The sequence below is a fragment of the Notolepis coatsorum genome, assembly GCF_963971535.1.
Source record: "Notolepis coatsorum genome assembly, chromosome: 16".
In the NCBI taxonomy this organism is placed as follows: Eukaryota; Metazoa; Chordata; class Actinopteri; order Aulopiformes; family Paralepididae; genus Notolepis; species Notolepis coatsorum.
Window position 1 is genome coordinate 63,141,563 of NC_140180.1, and position 18,091 is coordinate 63,159,653.

Genomic DNA, 18,091 nt, shown 5'->3' on the forward strand with positions numbered 1-18,091 from the left:
TAACGTTAAGACAACGCCTCAGTGAACTATTTAGTTTAATGGGACATTTCGTTTTGAACAGTGAGCTAACGTGAGCTAACGTGAGCTATCATGAGCTATCATGCACTACTAGACTATTGCTGGAGCATTTGTTGATATCAGGAGCTATCAGTAGCTAGCCGGCTAGATACCGTTAGACAATGCCTCATGTATTAAACAAAAAGTGAATAGTTGACTGTAGGCCTGCCGCGATAAGCAATAAATCGATTAATTGCCACGATAATTAAAATGAATGCAATGATTTTGACGGGCGCGATTAATTGCTATTTGCGTGTTTGTTTGAGGCGTAACCAGTGCCCCTTGTCAGTCACTGTCCGTGTTGGGAGGCGGGCCGCTGGCTTTACTACAGAGCACAGCACAGGAGCTCCGTGGGGCTAACGTTACCCCTCATTGTGTCTATTCTACTAGCATTAACGTTACTCATACAAACAATCAATAGCGAGTTATATTGATCACGCTATGTACGATAGCCATGCTAAAACGCTAGCACAACATTAGCACCTAACCTAACAACAAGCCTTAACAAGTCAGCAATCTTTTTGCGAAACTCTCCGCTCGGTGGCAAATTGTGTTGATGTCGGTTTTGTTTAATCAATAAATGAGGCAGAATACACAGTGACTGTATCCTTTGTTTATTGCACTTGTGCCTGCTGCAAACATAATGATTATGAAATCCTATGCGAGACATTAAAGATGGCGGCGTTCTGTTTTCGTTCAGACTCCCTCAGACTCCAACGAGTGACGCGTCTCTATTCTGACCAATCAGTGGTCTGCAGTGTTTCACGTGACTTTTCTGGTACCACTTCTACCAATAAGATGCATGCATCTCACTTCTACTCGCTTGGAACCACGACAGAGCAGGGACTAAAAAAGTACCTGATAATCACAACAATACTTCCGGTCCGGTCGGTGGGCTTCAAAATAAAAGTCTAAAACACCGGAAAAGACTGAGCGGTGGGCTTCAAAATAAAAGTTTTGGGAAATAAATTTCTCCAAAAAAAAATTCTCTAACCGGGTCGCAATAATATCGCTTATCGCGATATTTTCGGGGGCAATTAATCGCCCAGCAAAATGTGTTATCGTGGCAGGCCTAGTTGACTGGGTAATTTTGTTCAAACAGTAACGATAGCTAGGTAGCTAACGTTAGCTCACGGTCCCATGCACTGACTAGACTAGAGCAGACTATTGCCCGAGGCAATAGGAGCCGCCTCTGTGTTTACACGGGTGCGGGAGGGGCAGGGGAGGAGGAGGAGCGGCAGTTTGCAGCTCCGTGTGTCTGAGACAGAACTCAGCGAGTGAGATCTCCGCTAAGAATTGGATCATGTTTTTCGATTGGTTTTCACGATCGGCAAAAATAAATTCATTATCGGAATTCACCTATCTCATATTTATACTGAATATCGGCCGATACCGATCACTGGCCGATCGATCGGGGCATCCCTAGTAAAGACCCTAACCCTATCAAAACAGCAGTTAAAGTGTATATTTTCAGCACTACGTTTGTTTAGCAATGATTTTAAGTAGGGCTGCACAATTAATCGAAAAAAAATCGTGATCTCGATTTAAATTTTTTACTTTAATTTTAATTGTTTTCAAAAAAAATTTACTTTACTTTTGAAAAATTATGACAAAATAAGAATCGCGTGAGAGAATCGTGATCTCAATTCTTAGAGAGAAAAATCGTGCAGCCCTAATTTTAAGTGTTATTAGCGAAATATGAGCTTGTTAAAAATCTATGCCCATTGCACCGGAAAATGGATGATTTAGAGTTTTAGACGGTAGAACATGAAGCACTCATGAAATCGTTGTAGAGAGACAAATGAGACCCAGGGCTTTCAATGGATGTCTACATTTCATAAAACTACACTACCCAGGTTCCTCATCCCCCCTTCTGTGTCTCCTTCCCTCCTCTTTCTCTTTTCCGTCCGACAGAGACCTTGGCGATGAAGGGCTTAACCCTGAACTGTTTGGGGAAGAAGGAAGACGCCTACGAGCTGGTGAGACGAGGCCTGCGCAACGACCTTAAGAGCCATGTCTGTATCCTTCCACCGTCAGCCTATCCATGCTACTTTGTTCAATTATTTTTTTTTTTTAAACTTCATTTTTTAGCGTTTATCGTTTTTTTTTTCTGGTCAAGCATGACCGACAGATGCAGGGTGAAACGGGAGGGAGAACAGGGGAAGACATTCGGCAAATGACGGCGGGTCCGAGAATCTAACTCGGAGTCAACCAGATCCGTGACGCAGCACGGTATTCCCCGACGCTTTCGCGTCGAGGTACATGGTGAGCTACTGGAGCTCCCCTGCTCCATTCTTCTATCACTGTTCTGATAGAAAGCCATGGGTTTATTTTTCTGGATAAAACCTAATCCAGCCTTTCTGTAGACATCTTGGAGCCTAGTGCTTTTAACATCTCTGGTGGGTCTTTGGTTTATCTGTTAATTCTCCTAGATGCTTGGTGCTCAAAGTGGCTTCCACTGAGGGGCTAGTGTTTACAATAGAAATGTGCAACGCCGAAAAGTGTCCCTGTGCAACATGAAATGTAAACAAACTTCCTGCATAGTCAAACAAATACAAACAAAATATATTCAATAAAATAAATCACACAAAAAATTCTAACAAAAGAAAAGTATGAAATAATGACATACAATATTTGTGGCAGTTAAACAGCCTTATACTGTAGATGCATAAAATGCAATGCATATCCTTTCTCTAAGTTAAAGAAGGTCATCCCACGTTTTCATATAAAACACAATTGACCACTTGAACTTCCTGTCTTTTAGAAATATGTTTTTATAGTGAAAATCATTACCAAAACGTCCGGAAAAACCTCACGGGAGCATTATAGACTGTCATACAAATGTACAAATGCTATAAGGTGGCAAGAAATGCACTATAAACTATACTTTCCGGCGTTGTTTCTTGCGCTAGCTTCTGTTAGCCAGCATTAGCCTTAATTAGCGTGAGCAAGTAAACAAACCGTAAACGTTTTTACATGAAATACAGCCCAAAAACCCTGCTGCCAAACGTTTGCTTATTAAATACATTCTATAATATAAATAATACAAAAGTTTCATTACCTCTCTGTGATGACAAAGTTGTTTAAATAACAGGAGAAAAGTTGCTAAAAACAATGTATTTGGATGGGACCGGAATAACCATTTTCAACCCGGAAGACCTACCGGAAATGCCTACTTCACGTTGTGCAAGTGGAGAATAGTGAGTGAGAAATGTATCTAGTGATAAAACACAGTGCGCTATGATACACAGCATGGAGGGGTTTAAGGTGGAGGGAGAGGCATACATGTACAGAATGTCACCAGAATCAAATACAAACATAATTGTTGATTGTACAATGGTCTTCATACTGGCAGTAAAAAAAAAGCATGATTAGTTTACTTTCTATACAAGAAACCAACTGTGAAGGAAGGGTGTGCTGTTTTTTTTTTTTTTTTTATTATGAGAGCAACACTGCATGCGGCACAATCGTTATCTCGATTATCTTGTTTTCATGATCGCTGGAAGACAAAATAATTGAAACATAATCGCCCGGTGTGTCCAGTGTGTGTGTTTGTTCTCCTTAACCTCCCATCCCAGGCTGGCACGTGTATGGCCTCCTGCAGCGCTCGGATAAGAAGTATGATGAGGCCATCAAGTGCTACCGCAACGCTCTGAAGTGGGACAAGGACAACCTGCAGATCCTCAGGGACCTCTCCCTGCTGCAGATCCAGATGAGGGACCTGGAGGGTTATAGGGTGAGCGCAGGCGGGAGGGATGAGAGAGTAGAGATTAAAGGGTGGAGATGGAGGGAGGGGGGGCTTTCAAGGTAGGAAGACAGCTGGTAGACCCAGATGATATAGAGGTATACAGGATGAGGATAGACAACAGAGAGGAACAAGGGAAGAGTTACTTTGTATTGGTACCTACACTGAACTTGGACTGGAAAATGGAAGAAATCCCAATCCATACTTAACACATTTTCTTTTATTCAATGTTTTTATTCATTATTCATCCACTGACCTCGGTGTTGCCATAGGAAAGGATTTTGAGATTGCCAAAGTGCAATACCGGCTGCATCCTGCTAGATGGCAGTGTTGCCCACCCTTTGAAACCTTATATCTCACCCTGTGTTACGGTTAAATCCCTCCGGGCGCTAAATTTAGACGGAGCCGAGTAAATCGCTTCATCTGACCACTTCAAAACGCATCTGGCACACTTGATCCATAAATTGTGCCAAATTATGTCCGGGACCAGATGGACACCAATACTGGAAATCGCAATCAGACAATTGGAATATTCTTTTTGGAATACCCCTGGCCAAAGGTAAGGACTATCTGACATCAATTTCAGCTTGATCCAACAATGTTTTCATATCGATCCAGCTGATCACCGTCTGTAGTGTTCAACACGAATGCCGTTACTGGCCATCAAAGCATACAAAAACGACCTCCCCCCTTTCATGCATTCATGATGAAACATAATACCTATTATATACATTTGATTTGGAAATAGTAGCATGTCCAGGCAAGAAACGCCAACGCTTATAGTAGAATACACGTAGCGCCCTATAACTCAGCTTTTCAGGAATGATCCCGGATCACTCCTAAACTATACTTATATTCACCACGGGATAACGCGCGAACGTATGCATGAAAAAATGCAATTTTTTTGCATGTTTGACGGAAGAAAGTCATTGTCAAATGACTATAGTATTGACTCCATAGCTATAATGTAGAATATAGATATAGCTCTCCAAACATAGTGACGCCAGCGTTTCCGTTAGCCGGTAATTACCGGTATTTGACCGGCAAAATCTGTTGAAGTCCGACATATTTAATCTCTCCGGTCTTAATGTCCGGTGAAAATAATTCCCTCCAAGCACAATTTGATTATTTGAATTGTATTAAAATAGGCTAAAATTAGGCGGTTAGGTGGCCGAGCGGAGATTGCGTTCGTCACCAGCCCCGGAGCTGAGCTGGATTTGCCTGTTCGAATCCAGCTCACAGCTCCGGGGTTGTCACCAGCTTGGCTGGCCGTCTGCACTGATACAATTGGCTGTATCAGAGGGTGGGAGAAGCTGGCGGGGTGGGTCCGGGTCGTTGTAAACAGCGACTCCTACAGTTCGGTCGGGGCGCCTGCTAAGCGTGGATTGGACGTGAGGGGGATAGTGTGGTCCTCCCACACGCTACGCCCTCTCAATGAGAATCCGCGCTGCCAGGTGAAAAGAAGCGGTGATTGGCTGGACGTGTGTCGGAGGAAGCACGTGGTAGCCTCCACTCTCCCAGATGATCTGACTGTGGGGGGTAAGTGCGCAGCGACCAGGAAGGGACTGGGAATTGGCATACGACTAACATTGGGATGGGAGAAAATCGGCGGAAAAATGGAAAAAAAAAAAAAAAAAAAATAGGCTAAAATTAAATAGCCTATGCGATGAACGAAACAATCATTACATTTGTTTCATCGTTGCTTCACCAAGCAGGTATAATAATGTTGTCAGCGAGAGCTTAGTGCTGGGTTTTGCGAGTGCATGTGTAGCTGCAGAGCCGGAGCAGCAGCGGCACAGTGCAGTACTCCAATTCAGCCATTGGCAATTCAGCTGTTGGGTGGGGGGCGCTGTTGAGCGGTCCCCAGATAGAGCCAAAAAACAGCTGAATCTGCTGCTCTGCAGCGCCATACTCTTTGCAAATAAGTCGTTGCGAGGTGGAGAGAGTCATCACGCAAACCCACGATAATGTTGCCGTCTGTGCCAAATTTCTCAGTTCTTCGCTTGATATAATTAATACAAATGTCCAATATAACGGAATTCGTTAGCTCATAAAAATGTGATTATAACAGACTGCTGTTTATAAATGTTGGGCGACTGCCCACAGACAACCTATTTGATTTAAAGTCGGCAGCAGCACGGAGTCTCAGGACTTATTTTATTTGGGATATAATGATTGTATACGCAAAAGTAGCCTAGTTTTAAGTTAAAATATTATAAATCTACATGCCTTGAGGATGTCAATTATTTTTAAGCTCAATAAACTCTGACCGGAATTTCTCTCATTTGACCGGTAGATTTAAATCTACCGGACCCTGAGACCGGCAACAATTTTTTCTAACGGAAACCCTGAGTGACGCACAGTGAAAATATGTTATGGAAACGTGGCACTTTAGCCACAAGGACCAGGCTAATGGTTAGCGCCCAATGTGTTAAAATAACGTGCCAACTTTTTGGGAAATTAGCTTATTTGCCATCTACCCTGGAGTTAGAGAAGCAGATGCACACCCTTTTCTTCTCCGTGCATGCATTAGGCTTAGGGAACAGCCGCACTGTTAGCCTAGCTTAACGTCATTCACTGGAAGTAGGTGTGCCAGTGTAGCCTAGTTCCCAACAGTCACGAAATACACTCCAAATATGTGATTTCATCCCTTCAAAAACCCTGTTGCTTTTTCAAAAACAGCTTTTGAGGTGATGAAATCACTGCGCCCAGGCAGCAGTGGTTCGGCAAAAAATAGTTCTGAGTATATACCGTACTTTTCGCACTATAAGCCGCACCTGACTATAAGCCGCAGCAGCTAAATTGAATGATGTGTACATATATAAGCCGCACTGGACTATAAGCCGCAGGTGTTTTAATGTTTAATTACCATAATTATGCAATTAGCATTGGGACACAATACTGTCGGACAAATAACAAGAATTAACTCATTTACAAGTTGTATTAAGTTTAGCAAATAAGGGAACAGATAAATAACATTTCAATGCAGTCAAAAAAAGCTATATTTTGATTTTTACATTTTCGGGTTTGGTCACGTCGAGTCACATATAAGCCGCACCGTTATATAAGCCGCAGGGTCGAAAAATGGGGGAAAAAGCCGCGGCTTATAGTCCGAAAAGTACGGTATCTGCTAAAAAAAAAAAAAAATCAAATAATTTTTTTTCTCCATGTGGTAAATACACAGGTCACAACATGTTTACAGGAAAGTGTATTTCGTAACTGTTGGGAACTAGGCTACACTGGCACACCTACTTCCAGTGAATGGCGCTAAGCTAGGCTAACGGTGCGGCTGTTCCCTAAGCCTACTGCATGCACACAGAAGAAAGGGGTATGTATCTGCTTGTCTAACTCCAGGGTAGATGGCAAATAAGCGAATTTCCCAAAAAGTTGGCGTGTTCCAAAACCACATCCATGTTTTTATTCCTCTTCTCTTCCTCTCTTTCTGCAGGAGACTCGTTACCAGCTGCTGCAGCTGCGCCCGGCCCAGCGGGCCTCGTGGATTGGTTACGCCGTAGCCTATCACCTGCTGGAGGACTTTGAGATGGCCGCCAAGATCGTCGAGGAGTTCCGCAAAACACAACAGGTACGCTTTACTGCATACTGTATGAGGCAGCTTGATCGGTCTTTAGCTGCTTGTCTTAACCCTTTAATCGCCAAGGACGCCGTAACTCGTCATTGCTCGCCATGCCCGAGGAGACTGGGGTAAGTTTCAGCGTTTATTATTACCGTGTTCGATACAAACTGATCTGATGATCATATCACCCACACTACATGAATCATCTAACGTTGGCCACGGAATTATAAACGACCCCCCCCCCCCCCATCCGGTTAACATCAGATGATCAGTAGTAACTTCTAGAAGCACGTATATTTGAAATTTTTTATCTGGCGCCGATCGCTATCAAACTGTATTTGATCATCAATATAATGCATTTAGGGCTATAAATCACGTTCTGCAGAATGCTGCAGAAAATGATAAAAACATTTATACTTTAGACCGTATTTTAGTATGAATATGTGAATGAAAAAGTAGAACATTGCTACATCCTAAACGATAGATAATTGACGTTGAATGGGCCATAGTAATGTCAATTTAGCAATACAATTTAAAAAGTTATAGCCCTGCAAAGAAGGGGAACTTCTCCATAGACAAATAGAGCTGGCAGAGGATGGTATAAGGATGTACATAAGCGTGGCAGAGAAAGGGTTAACATGAAATTAACTTTTTTCCTGGGGCATTTCACTCCTCATATTACATTTTATCTCTGTATTGTCCAAGCCTTTGGTGCAATTGGTTTTCCAAGAAAGATCTCCAGTCTTCAGTCGATTAGATAATTAGTTGTAATGCTTTGTTATGTTTTAAATGCCAAGAAGGCTCTGTTCACATTACACAACACAATGATTTATTGTCTGGAGTAGGGTTGCACGGTATAGGTATAGTACCGCGGTACTAGAGTGTTTGAAATTATACTATACTGCGTTTGGGGGAAAACTGTACTTTAATTATTATTTTTTAAATTCATTTATGCATGCGAATGCCTTCCTATTGGAGCACAGCGCTGCTGTCAGTGGTGACGTTGCGCTAGTTTACCGCAAGCAACCTTCTGGAATGAAGAACAACATACTCTAGTTGGGACGGGAGCTGGCATGGCTCGTCCAGCGAGTGTTGGCATCGGTGGCATGACTGCAGTGCTGATGGGGGCTGCTGTGGCGGTTGGGTGGGGGTTGGTTGTCGTGGCCATCGGCAGTCACGGTGAGGATCTTTGTTAATTGGCGTTGGCTAGCTGGCTTTGGCTAGAGTTGTGGTTCGCTAGCTGTGTGGGCTAACGTTGGCCGAGTTTACTCTGGCAGCGTGTGCTGGCTAGCTAACGTTAATCAATAAAGATCCTCACTGCAATTAGTTAGTTATCATAACCATCGGCAGTTGCAGTGGGGATATTTTTTGATTGGCGTTGGCTGGCTGGCACATTTTGCATAGGGGGAACTCGGCTGACGTTGGCTTGTGTAGCTGGCGAGCTGTAGTTCTAGTTGGAGCTAGCTAGCTGGCGTTGATCAGTGGGGATCCTCGCTGCGATTGTCGATAGTTGTGGTGGCTGGCGTTGCATGCTGCGGTGGCTCCTGTCAGTGCTGTGGTCGTGCCGTTGATGCCAATGTTCGTTGGATGGGCTATGCTAGCTCTCGTGACTACAGTTCCTTATACGAGCATTAGAAAATGTCCACAATGCTATTCGCAAGAATAGAAAATTAATTGAAAAGCCTAATAATAAGCTATACATAGCCTAAACTGCCGTGCTGAAAGCTAGTAAACACAGCATCTCTATGGCTTAGTCACAAACGTGATTTATACAGAGACATTTGACAATTGCCCATTAATGGTTCATACATACTGTATAAAGACAACGGAAATCTATTTTATTTTTGTTAAACAGCCTACAATATGACATAACCTAGGGCTGGGCGATATGGAAAAAAATTATATCGCGATAACGATATGATAATTTTATTTTATTTCTCGATATCGATAATTATCGAATTGTTATAAGTATTATTTTTTTATTTTTTTATTTTTTTAACAACAGATGTATGTTTATTTTGCAGCAATTCTTTGTCGTTGCCGCCATCTTTAGTGTTACATCCCCTCACACTCCAGTTCTCAGGCTGCAGCTGGTTTAAAAGCTAAAGTAAACCGGCTTCTCTGCTGGCTGTGGCTCCAGAGGAGTTGAACAGTTCTGGCTCTGTTAGTTTATTTTCGATCTTTTGGCGCTTTTTTGGTGGACAAACCACCGCACATGTGCACTGTGACTCGTGACTGGAGTCTAGTTCTGCTAGCACACATAGCCTACTGTGTACAGACGGTTTCAAAATGTATTTTAAATTAGAAAGCAAACAAAATAAATGGACAAGAGAAAAATAAATCTCAATTTGGTCAGTATTGTCATTTGGACAAGCAAAGCCATTACTTTAAGTTTCAGGCAAGAAAGACAAGTCTGTCCACTGCCCTGTTGCAGGTAAAAAAAAAAAAATTATATATAAAAAAAAAAAAAAAACGATTTTTCGATTTTTTAAATTTCGATATTTGATATCGATTATTAAAATATATCGCGATATTTATCGTTATCGTTATATCGCCCAGCCCTAACATAACCTAGTTCTAGATTATGATCGGCTATAATCAGTCTCACTCATCAAAATGTTTTCTAGGTAACTTATGGTATCTCAAACTAATTAGGCCCTCTGCTATGACAAATGTATAATAATACAACTATACTTTTTCTACCCCTTGAATTTTTTGTAACTACAGAAGTCTGCTGCATTTGGCTCACAGAGTGACTCCCCCCACTCAGAAGCAACCTAACCTCCGCTTTTTTAGCAGCATATAAAGTACACAAATTAGTCCAAAGATGATAAAAGGCTCAACAGGGCAGTCGCAGAGTTCATCTGTATGGACCAAGTTCCAATATATATATATATATATATATATATATATACAGTTGAGAAAGCTGGGTTCAGAAACCTTGTACAGCAACTGTTTTGAGTGCAAAAAAAGTTCTCCAGCATTTTGAATGCCATTGCTTTTAATTAAATTTATTTATTCTTGTCATTGTTCATTGTTGTGTTTTAACACCATTTAATATGTAAATTAATCCAGCCCTGCTGAATTCATGTTTCTACTAGTTCTTAGGGCCCTTTCTCACTCACTCATTCTGTCCGTACCGCCCTCATTCCGGGTCAGAGTGCGAACCCCCCCCTCTCCCCCCTCTAGTTTGTGTACACACTGCAGTCTTGGTTCGCTTCGGGTTCTGTTTACGGTTTGCCTTTTGAGCGTTTACGCTTGCCGTAGGCGATGATGTCACGTTCGAAAATGTAAACAGGAATGTCTTAACACGACTGCGGACTCTGGATGGTGATATAAAATGAACAAATTGCCAATAAATATGAAGTTATATTTGAACCTCTGTTGTCAAGCCTTGTCAATATAACCCACCCCATTTTATCACGAATGGATGGTGTTGTAGAGTCCGCTTTTGAGCGTTTTAACGATAGCGCTAAGCTAACGGCTAAACGCTAGTTAGCTTAGCCTTTACTAGTAACATTGCTGCATCGATTATATGCATTATATTGAATGTCATTGATCTACTGGTCGACCATGGCCGACTGGTTGGGCACCACTGGTCTAATAGAAATAAATGCATTCGAACAAGAAAGTATAGTATACAGCAATGGCTAACACTAGTTAGCTAGCCTGTTCAGAAGCTAACATTATCCCATCGCTTGTGGCAATTATATTGCATGTCATTGATCTAAAGCTGTACTGTATTGTACCCATTCTGCAATCTGTTAATAAAATTTTCAATCAATTCAATCAATACTGGTCGACCACGGCCGACTGGTTGGGCACCACTGGTCTAATAGAAATAAATGCATTCGAACAATGTATAGACATAGCAATGGCAAACAAAATTGCCAGGCCTAACCGCCCCCACTAGTGCGCACCTGAGACCACCTATTTCAGCGGTCCAGGTTCAGCGCCCCCGGGGACGAATCAGCGGTGGGCGGGGACGGGGGACAGCGTTCTCACTCAGACAGACACACCCTTTTCTGATGCGAGCCGGGTCTGATTCGACACAGAGCAGTGAGTGAGAAAGGGCCCTCAGTTAATCAAGCCCTGCTAAGACCTTCACTGGGTTTTGAATGAACTGTCTCTACTAGTTTTTACGTTATTTGTGGTGATTTCATGCTGGGGTAATAATACAGGCTGTCAGCAAATAATCTTTATATCTGCCTTCGGTCGACTACTACTGAAAGTCTACTTTCCAGTGAGTGTGATTCTATGTCATCATGACATGGTGACGAGTAGGGATGGGAATCGAAAACCGGTTCCCGTTGGGAACCGGTTCCTAATTGGCCGATGCCTGGAACCGTGTGGCTCCCGTGACTTTCGATTCCCTTATCGCTGCCTACAGTTGCGCAATAATGTTAGCCGTTAGCATGTAGCCATGGCAGACTCTATTTGATTCCTTAATGGCTCGAAATTGCCTGGGTTTTGGTAATATGCTCCCGAAATGCTCCTGCTGTTTGGCTACTTCTATGTGCAGTGAAAACGACTTGAATGCTTTAGAACCTAGTCATTGATTTAGATCAGGCTGAGCTAAAATTAGCCGCGGAGCTAACGTGAGCTAACGCTATTTAATCAAGCTCACAAAGAGAGATAAACAGCTGACAGCGGATAGTACAGGTACAAATACAATAAAACAGCAGGTGGGGGCTGTTGTGTAAACCTTGTACTCTTTAGTTCACATATAATGAGAGACGGAATGTTTGTTTACAAGACTGTAAGCCAGGAAGTACAGTGGTGCAACATACAAATGTGTCCGTGTAGCAACACAAGCCAATACCTTATAGGACAGGGGCCCGGGGAGCTCTCTCTCTCTCTCTGTGTGTGTGTGTGTGTGTGTGTGTGTGTGTGTGTGTGAGAGAGAGAGTGTGTGAGTGAGAGACAGAAGTCAGAGGAATAACAACCTGTTATTCAATAGATTAAATTAGTTTAAGAATAAAAAAATAAATACATTTTAAGAGAATCTCAAATACATTATTTTATTTAAGTGTAGGCTATAGTTAATGTTTTATTTTTTACAGTTTTTGTATTTTTCTGACATGGGGGCTCAACAATAAATGACAATCAGAAATGTCAAGTTGCATGTTATTCTAACCAGCTTAGACCCCTACGCTCTGCATCTTCTGGCCGCCTCAGACCTACTCCTATCCAAGCTCCCGGAGGGTCATCAAAGAGAAGTCGCCTATTCTCAGTCCTTGCCCCACAATGGTGGAATGAACTACCCACCCCAGTTAGGACAGCCGAATCACGTCCAATCTTTCGCCGTCGACTAAAGACGCACTTCTTCAACCATTATCTGAATAAAAAAAAATATATCTAACCGTACTGTCATGCACTTGTCCTAATAAACTAACCTACACTTTAGCACTCAACACTTTGATGAACATTGTTGCTCAGCTGATAGAGTTGTGCCCTTCCTGATGGCTTGTCGTACAGAACTTGTAAGTCGCTTTGGATAAAAGCGTCAGCTAAATGACTAAATGTAGTTCTGTTGCATTTTCAATTTATTTATTTAAATTATAAATTGATCAGGTATCGATAAGGGAATCGATAAAGAATCGAATCGATAAGCAGAATCGATAATGGAATCGTATCGATAAAATCCTATCAATTCCCATCCCTAGTGACGAGGATAGTCTACTGTTATTCTAAGGTCTCTTCTCATCACTCACCCAGTTGTCTGCAATTGTTTTCTAAAAGGGATATTTCACTTTAGTAGAACTTGTCCAGTTTCAGCAGTCTTACTTCTATCTAAGGTCATCTACTAGTAAGCTAGCGACCACTGCTGTCTCTGTCGTCTGGTTTCAACACCACCATTCCTCCCAGGTGCCACGCTCCTCATTCACTTCCATTCATGTTGTCTAAATACTATACTTCTCTAGTATACACAAACTATGCAGCCGATTAATGATTGGACAGGTTCACCTCTAGTGTCCAGACATCTCCAAATGGTGTCATTAATGTTGGTTGATCACTGTGTCTCTGGTGTGTGTCCAGACGTCACCGGACAAGGTGGACTATGAGTACAGTGAGTTGCTGCTCTACCAGAACCAGGTCCTGCGGGAAGCCGGTCTGTACAAGGAGGCTCTGGAGCACCTCAACAGCTACGAGAAACAGATCTGTGACAAGCTGGCTGTGGAGGAGACACGAGGTGGGTTTTGCATAATTCAGGTTTGAAGGGAACATCCACACAAATTTAAGAGTTCCAATATGTTATTTCCATGGCCTAGCAAAGTTAATTTAACACATTTGTAAGCATCCGCTACTCTCCCAAAGCCAGAAACCAGAGATGTAAAACTCAACTTTGTGATGTAATCAGGTATAAAGTCTGGAGCAATGAATTGACAATGAATGTAGACTGATTTTGTGGACCCGCAGAATGTTTGTCTGAGCTTTTACACCCAAATTAGCTTTATTCTATAGTAGTGTTCTCAGTTTTGAATAGGGATGCACCTAAACTGTGTTTTTAGAAACATAAAATATTTTCTTATGATATATCTTAGAAATTGAATTATAAATATGTAGGCTATTACCTTATGCTTTATTATAGAGGTGCACTGTGTGTTCTCAAGCACAACAGCATCTTACAAAATTTACTATTGACCATAGTGAAAGTATTTTTCCCATCAATTGCAACCCAGCTGTCTGGTTTCTCAGGCCTGATTAGCTCTGAGAACTTCATTTTTAGCGTTAATATACCTACTTGTTTTAAGTCTGCTCACCCAGAACAGTCTTGCTCTAATATCATACACCCGACAATATTTTTCGTCGGATTAAAACAATCTGACAATGTTATCAGCGATCTTCAGCTCCTAAACGAGGTCGCTCTGACACGGGGAATTCCAACCCCTGACATTATCAAAAAGTCATTTTCATTTGTGGAATGTACTTTTGAGTAGGAATGATTGATTTCTATCAATTTGAGTTCTATGCTGAAATGTTCACACGGTCATGTTGAGACAATCGCAGCCGCGACCAGAAAATAGGATGTGGAATCATGTTTGGTTGAGTTTAACTGTCATCAGACTTTACAATGCATCACTGTGCCTCACTGCATCACTGAGCACAGGGTGATGGTACTATCTTCCTGGACTTTTACTTTTAAACCAACATAGTACAATTTTACACTTACTGTATATTTCTGTATATTTTTACTGTATATTTTATATTAGAATGTAACAAAATGTATATTCCGGACCGTATTTTATTCTTAGGCTTATTTGTATTCTTATTCATGACTTGTTTTTGTCTACCTAAATGTTTACCGTTTACTGTGAGCGATTTGTAGTGCCAAATTTCCCTCGAGATGAATAAAGTATTTCTATTTTATTCTATTCTAATATATGTTTTTATACAAGTGTGCAGTAAGGCATTTTCATTTTAGGTGTTCTGTGTCCTTTCAGATGATCTGAAGCTTATCCAAAGCAAACCCTTTAACCAGCTCATACATTTGAAACGGCAGTGGGGCTACATATGCAAATTTCTGTCTTTGTCCGTCAGTCCCATGGTAACCATGACGATATAACTGCTTGCTGATAGGCTACCTCTCTCTACCCTGTAGGAGAACTGATGCTGAAGCTGGATCGGCCTGAGGAGGCTACAGAAGTTTACAGGAAACTCCAGGAGAGGAACCCTGAGAACTGGGCCTACTACCAGGGTCTGGAGAATGCCCTCAAGCCAGGTGAACACCTTCACATTATTGACTTCCAAACAATCGAAGGATTGACCGCCTTTGTAGCCAAGGAGCGTCCGCTCCGAAAGCAATCCATGACGAGCGCTGAGAGTGGGGGAAGGTGACGCAAGAAGACGAAGAAGTCTATTGTTTTGACGTGAGCCTCTGAATTAATGGGAGCGGATGACCGCTTTGGATAATCATTAGGGATGGGTACCTTTCACATTTGAACCGATACCGGTACCTGTGAATCGATACCGGTACCCAACGGTACCTTTTTTCGGTACTTTAGTCTCAAGAAATTTAATTTACCTACCTCAGTCGTAAAAAAAGAAAATCCAAACTTCAAATAACTACAATTTCGACAGTTTTCGGCTTGTCATTGCTCTGACTGCTTTGTTGTTGAATCAAGTCAAATCCTAGGTAAGCATATATTGTGCGTGTGAACGTTGACATGAAGAAAAAAAAAAGTAAAAAAAAAAAATTTATACATTTTTTATTTTATTTTTATTTTTTTATTTTTTTTTTTGGTTTCTCACTTGATTCGATACTCGGTAGTACCGACGTGTTTCGGTTCGGTACCTCAAAAGTACCGAATTCGGTACCCATCCCTAATAATCATGCTGAATCTTTACCGGTACACACCACAAAAACATACATTTTCCATGGGATTTTTATAAACTTATGGAACCGTTATGTTTGCCAGCTCCTGCCTCTCAGCTGGAACCCAAAAACGGGCATCGGGCAACAAGTAAACAGAAATGTAAGACAAGTACACAAAACGCTTACTTCTGTGTGTTCAAACCTCTAACTCTATTTCATTAGCACTCAGAGTGATTTTTTTAAGTGAAACTTCAGAATGTTACCTTTCAAAAGAGACCAGACTCATGCATGTGCTTTAAGTATAAAGTATAAAAAATCGCAAATTACTTTGCGTATGCAATCCGTGTTATACCGTTATCGCCTGGACACGCTACTATTTCCAAATCAAATGTATATAATGGGTATTATGTTTCATCATGAATGCATGAAGGGGGGGGGGGGGGGGGGGTCGTTTTTTGATGCTTTGATCGTCACCAACGGCATACGTTCTGGAATACGTTACACATGGTTGTTGCGATCGATGTGAAATCATGGTTGAATCAAAGCAGGATTGATGTCATATAGTCCTTACCTTCAATAGGAGGTACCCCAAAAAGAATATTCCAATTGTCTGATCGTGATTTCCAGTATTGGTGTCCATCGTGTCGCCAACATAATCCACCACAACACATGCATCGGGGGCATTGGATGCGTTTCAATGCCATTGAGTGAACCGCTAGACTCGCCTGACCAAAAAAACTGCACCCGGAGTGAATTAAACGTAACACCGGGTGTGAAGAAAAGGTTTAGAAGGGTGGGCGATACGGCCGGTATTGCACTCTAGCGATCTCAGGCCCTGTTTAGACGGAAACGCTAGCAGGTGAATCCGCAAAAATATTTTTTCGGATGTGCCTTTTGTTTATACGGCAACAGCGTTTTTATGGGGTGAAACCACAAAAAAGTGAGACCACCTTCCAGGGTGGAATTCCTAGAAACGATAAACCTTCGCGCTCATCTAAACTGTCAAACCACATAAAACGATGACGAAAGGGTTGTCAAGGCTCTCGTCGCGCGTACTGCTTACATCACAGGCATGTGCCAGTAGCCTAGAAGCATAAACAAAGCATGTCTGATTCTATCCATGGCGATCACCTGAAGGCTACATTGGCAGTACTTTTAAAAACACAAGAAACTGTCCCGCGGCTATCACAACTATTAGTGACTGGACCCACTGTCTGTGAGTGACTCTGCTTTGGTCCAATCACATTCCCCCACCCACAGTCTGCGAATCAGAGGCAGAGTAGGGCGGGTCTTCACAGCACGTCATGTGACATATGCGCCAATCGTGTGACAGCGGGGCTCCGTCGTCTCGAGTCGTTACAGCCTCGTATGCACGCAGAATTCCATCCCAAAACGCTAGTCTAAACGCAAAATTAAAAGTGAGACCGCAAGACGACTTTTGCGGTTTCTGTTCAGACTCTCTCCGTCTAAACGTAGCCTCAGAGTGGTTCCCTATGGTAACCCCAAGGTCTGTGTGAAAGAAATTAAAGGGGAACTCCAACATTTTGGGAAATTAGCTTATTTAACATCTTCCCTGGAGTTAGACAAGAAGATACATACCGTTTTTTGTCTCTGTGCGTGCATTTTAGCTTTGGGAATAGACGCTCCGTTAGCATAGCTTAGCTTCATCACTGGAAGTGAGGCAGGACAGTAGCCTTACAGTGCCTTACAGTGTATTGCAAGGTCTGACATTGACCAAATTTGATATGCATGACCTTGGTGGGCTCTAGGTCAACTCCTGAAAAGGGGGTCAATGTCAGACTTTGCAATCAAAAGTTAGGGGGCTAATAACCCTTGCCATAATTTCAGTGCGCCCCCTAACTTTTGATTGCAAGGTCTGACATTGACCCCCTTTTCAGGAGTTGACCTAGAGCCCACCAAGGTCATGCATATCAAATTTGGTCAATGTCAGACCTTGCAATACACTGTAAGGCACTGTAAGGCTACTGTCCTGCCTCACTTCCAGTGATGAAGCTAAGCTATGCTAACGGAGCGTCTATTCCCAAAGCTAAAATACACGCACAGAGACAAAAAAGGTATGTATCTTCTTGTCTAACTCCAGGGAAGATGTTAAATAAGCTAATTTCCCAAAATGTTGGAGTTCCCCTTTAAGTGAACAAATGTTGCTCTTAGAGAATATTTCTTTGAAACAAGGTGAACCAACATTGCTCTTAGAGGAGGATGCTTTCTATGCTAAAGTAATTTGTGATTTATTATACTTTATACTTATAGCACATGCATGGGCCTGGTCTCTTTTTGAAAGGAAACATTCTGAACTTTCTTCCACAACAGAAGAATCACTCTTGAGTGCTAATGAAATAGAGTTAGAGGTTTGAACACACTGAAGTAAAAGTTTTGT

At 42.0% G+C, this 18,091-nt stretch overlaps 1 protein-coding gene across 1 annotated transcript in view; it reads left to right on the plus strand.

Moving 5' to 3' along the window:
• Positions 1-18,091, plus strand: part of naa15a (N-alpha-acetyltransferase 15, NatA auxiliary subunit a) — a 134,978-nt gene that overhangs the window by 4,659 nt on the left and 112,228 nt on the right. Inside the window, exons 3-7 of the mRNA XM_084331816.1 lie at positions 1,972-2,076; positions 3,636-3,793; positions 7,251-7,385; positions 13,416-13,569; positions 14,980-15,099. Coding sequence (XP_084187942.1) covers positions 1,972-2,076; positions 3,636-3,793; positions 7,251-7,385; positions 13,416-13,569; positions 14,980-15,099 — 672 coding nt within the window. The remainder of the gene's footprint in view (positions 1-1,971; positions 2,077-3,635; positions 3,794-7,250; positions 7,386-13,415; positions 13,570-14,979; positions 15,100-18,091) is intronic.